The sequence below is a fragment of the Arvicanthis niloticus genome, chromosome 2 (genome assembly GCF_011762505.2).
Source record: "Arvicanthis niloticus isolate mArvNil1 chromosome 2, mArvNil1.pat.X, whole genome shotgun sequence".
In the NCBI taxonomy this organism is placed as follows: Eukaryota; Metazoa; Chordata; class Mammalia; order Rodentia; family Muridae; genus Arvicanthis; species Arvicanthis niloticus.
Window position 1 is genome coordinate 64,659,889 of NC_047659.1, and position 10,944 is coordinate 64,670,832.

Below are 10,944 nucleotides of genomic sequence, written 5' to 3' on the forward strand. Positions count from 1 at the left end.
CTAGTCTCTCTCAGCTTCCCTGGACTCTGGGTGGGAGTGGAATGTATGGAGAAGGCTTTTCCTTGGGAGCTACAGCCTCAAAACTCCTATAGGTTGCCATGGGCCCCAAGCCAGCTGTCTGGGTGAGGCCTCGTGGCAGGGAGGTGCAGGGCACAGCTGTTGCCTGAGTCCTCCCTAGTTCCTCCACCCACCGTCTTTACGTCTTCTCTCCACTGTTGATTGCCATGGTTCTAACCTTAGAGTCCAGAGGGAAGAGGCCATCTGCATTGTGGTACTCAGTTCTTATTGTCTTGTGAAACTAACACTTAGGGTTTTAATTGTTGAGGTAATCCCCTAGTGTCCTGACTTTTGGGCCACATGTTTCTCCATGACTTTTATTAGCTCTTCTCATTTTTTTTTTCAGGCTCACAAAATAACCTTTAGCAAGATCCACACTGTTTTCTCACCAGCCTAGTTCTGCCGTCTGCCCTGCTCTGTATGGAGCCCTACAGCCTTCAGTCTGCTGTGGTCTTGCCAGCCTCAAGTGCTGTGGTTACAGGCATGTCCCACCATTCCCAGTTTTATGTGGCACTGGAATGTAACCTAGGATTTAGTATTTGTTAGGCAAGAACTCTACCAACTAGAAGATACATTTCCCAGCCCCAATAGAGGTCTTAATGCATAACTTTTATCAGGATAGCCACTGGAGAGTCTGTATTTACCTGGATTCTGGGGACGAACTCAGATTGACAAGCTTAGGCAGTGAGTGAGTTTACCCACAGATCATCTCACTGGCCTGGGGGTCCTCGTTTTACAGGTGCAATTAAGCAGCTGGGCTGAAAGTGCACTGATCTGAGGGCACAGCAGGGATTCAGACACATCAGTCACTTTTTTTTTTTTTTTTTTGACAAGGTCTCATGTAGTCTTGGCCAGCCTGGAACTTTCTTTGTAGACAAAGTTGGCCTTGTAGCCTGAGATTAGTTTCAAGAGTGCTGGGATTAAAGGTGTGTGCCACCTTGTGTGGCCCATCATTCAACTTTCCATTGAGCTGTTTTACCAGTGGCTTTGGTAGCCTTGAATGGCCTTTCAAAATGGTTAATCAAAAAATTTTCCACTTTATTACCAAAAAGGTACAAAAAACAAAAACAAAAAAACCCTGCTACTTTCTTTTCTTCCTTTTCCCAAGCAGACGTGGTTTCCCAAGCAAGCTACATCATGCTTCTGCAGGCCACCGTGCTAGCTGTTTTCACCCTCCCCACGTGCCAGCTCACAGCTGCCTGCTGATCATGGTGTGGCTACCTCTTGCTCCAGGTGCTCAGCAGCTGAAGTGATTTTGTCCTCTGGCCTAGACTTAGGTGTCCTGTCTTCCTAACCAGATGGGATTTGCTCTTGTCCATGAAACAAGTGAATGTGCATGTACCAGTCACCTTTCCTTCTCCCTCACAGGATTACAGCCCCTTCTACATCCGTTGGGGCTGGGGACAGTGCTGGGCAGTCATCCTTGGCATGTGCTTGTTGGCCTCCCAGCAGGGCTTCACACCACAGCAACAGCCCTCCCTGAGCACCTGCTGACATGACAGACAACTGGGCTTGGACCTTTCAGGCCCGAAGTCCTTGGACAATTCCCTTACCCATGTCAGCTAGGTGGGACAGATCTCCCTCTGACTGTGGTGCTGATGGGACACTGGCAGCTGAGCATTCCCAGCTAAGGGTGTGGCTGATTCTGTTTCCCACTTACTTGCTTTGGACTCATCTGTGCACCACACAGATGGTTTGTCCCAACCAGTGGGCTGCTGAGAAAAGTGGATAGGACTCTCCTGCAGCTGCTGAGGAGATGCAGTGCCCCCTGCTGTGTGAGATAATGTTGCAGTCAGAGGAAGGGAGCATTGTAAAGACCCCATTCTCCAGCCCATGTGGGAAGGCTCAAGTGAGACAGGGTCTTATGTAGCCCAGGCTGGCCTTGGATTCACAGTTCTACCCAATATACTACTATATGCAGTGCTCCTTCCCCCATGCCCTCCTTTTTCCCTTTGTTTTTCACAACACGTGTTTCGAGTAAGCTAGGCTGGCCTAACTCCAGATTCTGCTGCCTCCATTCCTGCTTGCTGAGATTACAGTGTGACACCACAGCTAGCTTTGTTAAATGAACTACATTTTCACTGAAGTCAAAGTAGGATATGACTTTGTGGCTCTAAGTCCCCAGATGAGAACTGTTGAAGGGGACACGGGGAAATAAATACCTTGGCTTTTTCTGTCCGTAAGATCACTGATTGTGATGAAAGCTCAAATGGGTGCTCAGGCATTACTAGGATAAAGAGCTAACAAGGAAACATGCTGGGAAAACAGGAAACCTTTTGAGACGTACAGCAAGTGTGACAGACAGACCTGTCAAAACGTGAGGAGTACTCTGAAGAGCTCTGTGTGACAGGCCTATGTGGAAGAGGCAGCCGGTCTAGGTAATATTTATTTATATCTACAGAACAAGTATTTACAGATACAGATGAACCACAGCATAACTGCTGTGGAATCACTCAGATTCTTCAGTGGCCACTTGTCTGACATCCACAGTTGAGCAGCAGGGCTGGAGTCTGGCTGGAGATTGGGCCAGCTGAGTACCTGGGCGTCAGCCAAGGGAAATAGTTGGGGATTATGGCTTCAGCATTCCCCCAGTTCACATTCCTGAGCACTGACAATGTGGAGCCTTCACCACCCCCATCTTACTCCTAACCCAAAGGACAAGGGCCCCTGAGCAGGAAAGGGCAGCAAGGCTCATGCTGTCTGCCTGGGGCATGAATGCCTGCTGGACCCTGTGCTGGCTGGAGCATCCCGGAGAGAGCTGTGCCGGGAGACCGCTAGCCTGGGACTGTGTGCTGACTTGTAGACTGGAGCTGGCGAGAGCTGCCCCTCCATACGGCCAGGGAGCACTGGTTGGGAAAGCGTGCTGGCCAGACTGGCTGCCCCTAGGAGGATTGGAGCAGCTGCCTGCTCACTGGGGAGGGGAGGACATCAGTGCTGAGTGAGGGCTGGTGCTATAAAGTGCCCACCTCCCCTTTCTTTGGCTGTAGAGATGGTGTAGGGAAGGATAAGGAAAATGGACAGCAGAGAAAAGCTGTGTAGCTCTGCCTCTAAGGTGCTTGGGTTTGCTGTTTTCTTTTTTCTTTTTCCTCTCTCTTGGGCTAGAGCCCTAGGAGGAAAAACTTTGGGCTATAGCCCTGGGCTCCTTGGTTTCTTTGTCAATGAGAAGGGGCGCCTGTGCTGGCACCGGTGCTGCCAGTCCTTGCTGCTAGGTGACAGTGGGGTGGCTGGGCAGGTGCTACGTTGGGCTCTGGGTTCTGCACCCAGGGATCACAGTGTCAGTCTCTCTCTCACACTCTGGCTGCACGTGCACACCACACACCCTCTGTCCAGTGAGAGGCTGGCTCTAGCATTCACCCTCTGCCTCTCACACAGTCACAGAACAAACTGGAGTCTCTTATTGCTTGCTATGCAGAGTGGGCTGTCAGCAGTGGTTATTCAACAAACAGTGAGAGCAGCACCATCACCACAATGCCGGAGCAGAGCAGCAGCACCTGTTGCAGGGAGTGCCTGTTGGGAGAGGGGAGATGTAGGAGCATGGACAGGGTAGGCAGAGGCAGCAGCTCCTCCTGGACCCCATCAACCATCCCAGCAGGTTGCTCACCATGGGTCATCTTCTTCCAAGAGGTCAGGTAACACATTCACCAGGGCAATATAGAGAAATCCTCCAGAGGTAAAGGGCAGGATCCAGACCACTGTCTCCTCTGTGGGGGTGGGGTGGGGGTCAGCTGGTAGTGAGCTCAGGGCACTGTATGTACCCCACCCTCCTGCAAGGGACCCCAAAAGCAGCAGGGCAAAGGTGCCTTCTGACTGGTGTACCTCTTGAACACCACTGACCACCACTCTCGTACCTACTCCTTTGGGGGATTGCGTACAGATGGCAAAGCAGGCCCCCAGAAGGCCTCCCAGGGCTGTAGAAAACTGTAGCTTGGCTGCAGTCCATCGGTCAAAGCCAGCCCGGAGCAGGATAGCAAAGTCACCCACCTGAGAAAGGCTCAGATGTTCAACCAAGAACTGGATGACAGGAACACCCAGCCTCCTGTCTGCCCTACCCCTGGGCCAGTATCTAATGAAGCCATGCCTCTCCTCCCCTAGCCCACTTCAGTGGGCAAGGCCCACCCCAAGTCCCTGAACAAGTTGCACACCCATGTTGAGCATGGGAACCTTGGGATCCCTGACCCTAAGACCACAATCTGGGCACTTACCTCATGGGGGATCTCATGCAGGAGGATGGCCATGGTGGTTAGAAGCCCAATCTGCAGAGATGTGAGTCTGAGTCTATGATGCCTTTCCTGGGTTATTAGGCTTTCCCCATCCCCAGTCCCTCATAAACATGTGTTCTGCTTTGAGTCTGCTTTGGGCAGGACACTGTAGCTATAGGAAAGACAGTAGTGACTGAAGGAGACAAAGCTTGCCTCTTAGACTTAAGGTAATATGATGTCATCTACAGATGTGCTGGGCTGCATTCATACCACACCAGGACATGTGCAAGCCCCAGCTGCAGGTAGGACACGCTTGGTAGAGTCAGGATCAAACACAAACACTGCCGTGGATCCACACAGCGCAGTGCTGTGACAGTATGGACAGGGCCCAACCGGAGGATGCGAGAAGCAGATACCTCCTGAAGTGCATCCAAACTGAGGCCCGAGGAAGTGGGAGGGAGAACATTCCAGGCAGAGGACACAGTGACCGGCCAGTGTTAGGGGTAGACAAGCCATGGGGCCAGAGCATAGCCGGCAGTGGGAGGTGAAGGGGGTAGTGTCTGCTGGTGGGCAAGGCCAAGTCTAGGAGCTTGATAGAGGCATCCAACGACAGCAGCTTGGGACAAAGGGTACAATGGAGGTAGGGGGATCAGAGGTTAAGAGTTCTTACTGCTGCTCCAGAGAGCCCAAGTTCAGTTCCCAGCACCCACATTAGGTGTAACTCCAGCTCCAGGGGATCCAAATCCTGCTTGAGGATCTTTTGGCCTCCAAAAGCACGTGCGCGCGCGCGCGCGCGCACACACACACACACACACACACACACACACGGCACCAGCACAAACATGCAAACAAAACTAAGTCTTTGAGGACAATAGAGGTGAAGAGAGACTGGCGAGGAATAGAGACTGGGCTTCGCAAAGGTACTGATAATAAAAGCAAGAAGCAGAGTCTGTTTGGGAGATTGATCTAACAGGTAGACACTGGTGTCATTCCCACCAGAAATGCCAGAGCTCTATTTGTCCCACCCCTTACCTTTTTGCTCACAAGGAAGCTGGCAGCCACAGCCAGCCCATGAGTGAAGTTGTCTATGGTATTGGCGAGCAGATTGAGATAGCCACTGACCTGGATGAGGGGAGAGAAAGCCAGGCTGAGCCAGGGAGGCAGAGCTGAGTCAGCCATTCAGCTCTGCAGCTGCAGGAGGGGGGCCCGCATGGGCCACTCACTTTGAGGTTCCGGACCACGGCTCTCAGGCCGGGCTCTGCAGCCGGCTGGGCCAGACAGTGGCCTCCATTGAGCGCGGCAGCAGTGGGGTCTTTGCTGGGGGCCTACAGCCAGAAGAAGGAGAGAGGAGACATTAGATGCCCCCCACTCAGACAGGCAGGCAGAAAGAGAGTGAGGACAGGAGATGATGGTTCTCAACCTTTCTAATGCTGCAACCCCATCATACAATTTCTCATGTTGTGCTGACCCCCAACCATAACATTATTTTGTGGCTGTCATTTTTGGCTACTGTTATGAGGTGTAATGTAAATATCCGATATGCAGATGATGTTAGGCAGCCCCTGTGAAAAGGTTGTTTAACTCCCAGGTTGAGAACCACTGATCTATACAATCAAACTACTTCAGAGGCTAATGCTGTTGCTCTCAAGAGTAAGGAAAGAGAGCTGAGAGATATCTTAGACTTAACTTGGACCCTGGGCTTCTCCAGGCCCTGTAGTCTACTTTAGGGGGAAAAAAAAAACCCCAAACCCTGACATACCCAGGCTCTGGGGCTTGGGCTCACCTGGCTGGGCTCCTCCTCCTTGCTATTAAGGAACATCTTCTCCAATGCCAGGAAGGTCAGGAAGCCAGCAATGACCCACAGCCCCAGTTGTTGCTGTCGTTGCAGACTCTGTCCTTCACCACCTGCAGGGGGAGCACTAACAGGCCATGCCAAGCCAGTGGCTAGAAGGGAGCCATTTGGAATGGGGCCTAGATCAGAGCTAGTCCAGGGCATTGAGGGGTTGCCAAGTGTGTGTTGGGGACTACCTACTGAAAAAGCATCAGAATTAAACCTTCCCTCTCAAACAAGCTTTTCCGGATCTCTCTTCCCATATCCCTCTCCCAGACCCTGTAGAGCCAGCAGGGCCTAGGTTAACCCTGGGGATGGGCACTAGCTCTGTATCCTGCCACATGTTCTCACTCACCGGGGCTGATGTTACAGGTGTAGGCCCATGCCTCCGGCAGCAGGTGAAGAAACACGTTGCCCAGGAGTCCACCCAAGGCAAAGCTGAGCAGCTGCTTCAGTCGCCAGGCTCCAGCTGCAAAGCAGAGACATGAGGTCCAGTGCTGAGCCTCTGCTACCAAGCTTGCCCATCTTACTGCTTTCTAGACTGCAAGCTTCCAAAGACTGGATTTGGGCTACTGCTCTTCTGGGTCCCCACGTCCCACAGGCCCAGCAGAGGCAGGGTGCTCAGAGGATCTACCGTGGACTATGGGATCATTGTGGACTCACTGACTACTATTGGTTAAGAGATGGGCTTGGACCCTGGCAAGTTCCAAATCTCTAATCCATCTGATGGCAACCACAAGATAAAAACTTTGGAGACTTAGTTTACCCATGTGTAAATTGGATCTTGCCAGAATTAAACCACAATGCATAGAGCAAATGTTGATTAAATGGGACTTTCTCTCCTCAGCTAGTACCACCCTTAGAAAAAGGACAGGATCTTGGAACTTTTACTGGCTTGCACATCCAGATTTGAAAGTGCATTGTGGAATATATGGAAGCTATATTCATCTCATCAGCTGATAGAGCAGCCGAGGCCTAGAGCTGGTAGCTGGTGGTGGGGTGTGACAGCCACCCCCCCCCCCCCCAAGGGACCCTGCTATTTCCAGGCTGGCCAGAGAGCAGTTGTAAGATGGGAATACCGCACTCCAAATGCATCCTGTACAGACCCCTCCTAGGCCTCACACACACTAAGTAATCACTCCAGCACAGAGCTTCCCCACAGCCTGGGCTGTCTGAACTCAGACACCTACTACATGGACATGACAGGCTCCAGGAGTGGGGGGTCCTGTTCACAACTGGTAGCAACCATCAGACAGGCATCATCAACCAGGAACCATATGCATTACTGAATGATCCTGAGCCTGGCAACTGGTAAAAGGCTAAGAGTATTTCTTTTTATTTATTCATTTGCTTTATTACTTATAATGCATGTGAGGATGGATACATGGGTGCACATATGGAGATTGGAGGACAACTTTGGGGAGTGCTCTCTCTCTCCACCATTACACGGCTTTCAGGGATGAACTCAGCTCGCCAGGCTTGCAGGGTAAGCACCTTTACCCACTGAGCCATTTTACCAGCCCTTCCTTTACTAAGACTTAGTCTTATTTTTAACTATATGTATTATGTGAGTGCAGGTGCCTGCTTCGACCAGAGCATCCTGCTGGAGCTGTAGTATAGACAGTTGTGAGCTGCCTGACATGAATGCTGGCAATCGAACCTGGATCTTCTGGAAGAGCAGGATGTGTTCTTAATATCAGAGTCTCTCCAGCTCTGACCTTCTTTTTTATTTTTTTGAGAAAGGGTTTCATATAGCACAGGCTGGCCTCTGCCAGGCTATGTACTAAAAGATGACCTTGGGTTTCTGATTCTTCTGTCTTCACTCAAGGTCTGGGATTTTCAGTGTGTACACACTCAAGTGTGTCCTACCATATCCAGTCTTGTGCAGTGCTGAGGACTGAGCTGCTGTACACCAGGCAAGTACAATACCGACTACACTACATCCCTAGCCTTTACACCACTAACCAAAACTGGGGGTTGGGGGGGAAGCATGACGCAGGACTTGCTCACCTCTGCAAGTCATGGGTTCTACATGAGACTTTACACACCCGCACCAGGCAATCCTCCAAGTGCTTCATCTAAAACTCATGGCTTAGTATTTTCACCGGAGGTGTTGGGAATTGAACCCAGGCCTTGAACATGTTAGGTAAGCATTCTACTACTAGACAGCATGCTCAGACTTATCACCCCTATCTGAAAGACTGAGGCAGAGTGAGGTTAAGCCATGTGCTACATAGTTGGTGGGTGGCAGAGCCAGGATTTGAGCCCAGGTAGTATGGCAGCCATATTGCCAGCCACGGTGCATACTGAGTCTGGAGAATGTTCCTTGATTGAAATAATAAACAGATGCATGCATGAATGAACAAATGAGTATGTATACCCTATGCTCACAGGACCAAGGTGAGTCCAACTGGACTCCACGCTAGGCACACTGTGTCTAGTTATGCCTGGTACGTGAGACTTGGCATTTCCCAAGAGCAAGCAGCATGTCCCCTACCCTTCTGGCTGATCCTCGGGGACACTGAAGGGCCACTCACCTTCTGATTGTAACATGGTCCCCATCTCCAGGGGAATGACCAGCAAGGGGAAAACCCCACTGAGGCCAACCATGAGGGAGCCCAAGACGGAGCAGATCCAGGTGTCCAGTCGCTCCCCACTCAGCAGGGCCCCCCAGGACTCGCTTTCTTTATTATCCAGGCGACAGGCAGCTGCAGCCCCCAGGCTCCGGAGGGCTGGCTGGGAACCTCCAGCCCTTTCCAGGAGCTCCAGGGCAAGGACAGTGAGGAAGAGGAGCCTCTGGCCTGCCATCCCACAGCCAGTGCAGGGACATCCAGGCATTCCGGGTGCTAGAAAACACAAAGACTGCTCATGTGAGCTGCCTCTCTGGACCACATACCCCACTTAGGAAGCACAGCATCTCTTCCCGCCTCTCAAATGGCCATGGCATCACCCTCCTGCTCACTCTGCAGAGGAAACAATCCCCAGGGTGGGTGCACAGAGCACCCTCTGCACCTCCACACTTCTCCCAAGAACCACACATTTTTTCCTTCTGAGCTGGCTCCAGCCTATGTGTCAATGTGTCCGCCTGAGGCTAAACTTTCCTTAATGACTGGGTGAGGCACTGGCTGGGCTCCTTCAGCCACTGGAGGAGGGACCATCCCTGCTGGGTGCCTCTAGCTGCCAGGGGAGGCTTGACTGCCAGATGTGCCTGTGAAGACACCCCAGGGTCTAAGGCCAGCACTGTTTAGCTTGATGGGGCGACACTAAGAAACACAGGTGGGGAAATTGAGTCATGGGTCAAACCTCTTCCTCCTAAATGATCTTGTTGTTCTTGGTCACCAAGAGACAAGAGGTGGGGCTGAAGAGAAGAGATGCCTCACAGATGCCAGAGCCAGAGGCTATGGTAACTTATGGCTAATTAATTTGGTGCTCTAGATTGTTAACTGTTTGATTGTGGGCAATTCCTGTATAATCCCTTCTGAGCCTGAGCCTCAGTGTCCTCTTCAGGGAATGGATGAGTTATTGCTTCCCTAACAGAGCTATGAATAAGAGGTGAGCTAGACAATGCAGGTAGCTGCTGGCATGGAGGAAGGAATACAAGTCCTCTGAATGCCAGGGGAGGCCTGAAGCATCCCAGAAGGAATGTGCTCTGCAGACTGATCGCCGGATGGGGATGTGAGTCAACCAAGCAAGAAGTTCAATCTGGGAAGTTTAAATGTGATCTGCTCTGACTTATCCTGGCTGTGACCTTGAAACTGCCTCAGTTTCCTCATCTGCTAGTGAATGTGAAGAGAGTAATCATCCGTCTCTGGTTGGTGGGCTACAAGCCTATGTCTGGGATCTTGAGGCCATAATTAGTGACCTCCGCCCCCGCGCCCGCCCCCCCAGCCGCCACTGCCAACACCATCACATAAAAAAACGAGCAAAGCTTCACTGGGACCAAGGCAGGCCCTAGCCAGGCCAAGTCCTTGGTGGGTCACGCAGAGGCAAGGGGGTCCACAGGTTAAACAGAGAAGTATGGGGCATGGAGAGAAAGGAGAGTCAATAAAGTGAGCCAGAATGTCTGGTGGAAGAAGACAAGAAGCGGGACAGCCGGGAGGGCTGAGGGGCAAAGTGTGGGACGACAGAGGTAAAGAGCCAAAAAGCAGGCAAGTTCAACTCCTAAACTCTGGACGAGTCGCGACAAGTTAGGGACTTGACACGGTCCATCCTGCCCCCAACGCGGGCCTGAGGGTCCTGCGATCACTCACCGTACAGTGGCAGAGGTGGCAGCGGCAGCAGATGCAGCGCTCCGGGCGGGCCCGGCCATCCAGCTGCAGTCTCGCGCCCCGCCCCGGCTCTGCCTCGCCCGGCCCCGCCACTAGGCCCCCAGCCCGGAGCCACCCCCGGCGTGCAGCCACGTCACACGGGACAGTCCGGAACCCGACGCGCCCGGCTCCGGGGGGCTAGACGGAACGGCGGCGGGGGGGGGCGCTTCCGCCTCTTACCATGGGGGACCCGCGCGGTCAGCGCACTTCCGCTCGGGCCGGATTATGGGGCTGCGGGGAGGGTAGGACGGAAGTGGGTACCCTCAGGGGCATCGCGTTTAGCCAAGCTAAGCTATGGTGAGGGCGGCACCCGTGCGGGGACCGGGATCCACAGGGCGGCTAGGCCTGAGTATGGCAGCTGCCTTCCTTCTGAGGATGCAGTCCCGGGAGTGGCCACACGGGGGCGCGCGTGGCTGCCAAACCGCTTCGTCCCGGGATAAGAGCCGGGCTGTGGTTCTCCTCTGAGTCAGCGGGCCTGGCTCCTCCATGAGCTAGGGAAAGGGGAAGTGCCTGCCGCAAGGAGGGGCCTGGCCCTGGGTACCTCAGAAGA

General features: G+C 52.8%; 1 protein-coding gene across 7 annotated transcripts; it reads right to left on the minus strand.

Moving 5' to 3' along the window:
• Positions 1–2,414: 2,414 nt before the first annotated feature.
• Slc39a13 (solute carrier family 39 member 13) lies at positions 2,415–10,711 on the minus strand. Of its 7 annotated transcripts, none has more exons than XM_076929205.1 (10): positions 10,575–10,711; positions 8,625–8,933; positions 6,443–6,556; positions 6,040–6,200; positions 5,480–5,581; positions 5,289–5,378; positions 4,260–4,310; positions 3,906–4,038; positions 3,659–3,758; positions 2,415–3,564 (listed from the first exon to the last, which is right to left on the minus strand). In XM_076929205.1, exons 2-10 carry the CDS (start codon positions 8,923–8,925, stop codon positions 3,489–3,491), a joined length of 1,128 nt encoding a protein of 375 aa, XP_076785320.1. In that variant the 5' UTR covers positions 8,926–8,933; positions 10,575–10,711; the 3' UTR covers positions 2,415–3,488. The 7 variants fall into 7 exon arrangements, with proteins under 7 accessions (XP_076785320.1, XP_034350089.1, XP_034350090.1 ...); XM_034494198.2 differs by lacking the exon at positions 10,575–10,711 and adding an exon at positions 10,338–10,517; XM_034494199.2 differs by lacking the exon at positions 10,575–10,711 and adding an exon at positions 10,338–10,513 and having other exon boundaries at positions 6,040–6,161.
• Between the last annotated feature and the right edge of the window lie 233 nt (positions 10,712–10,944).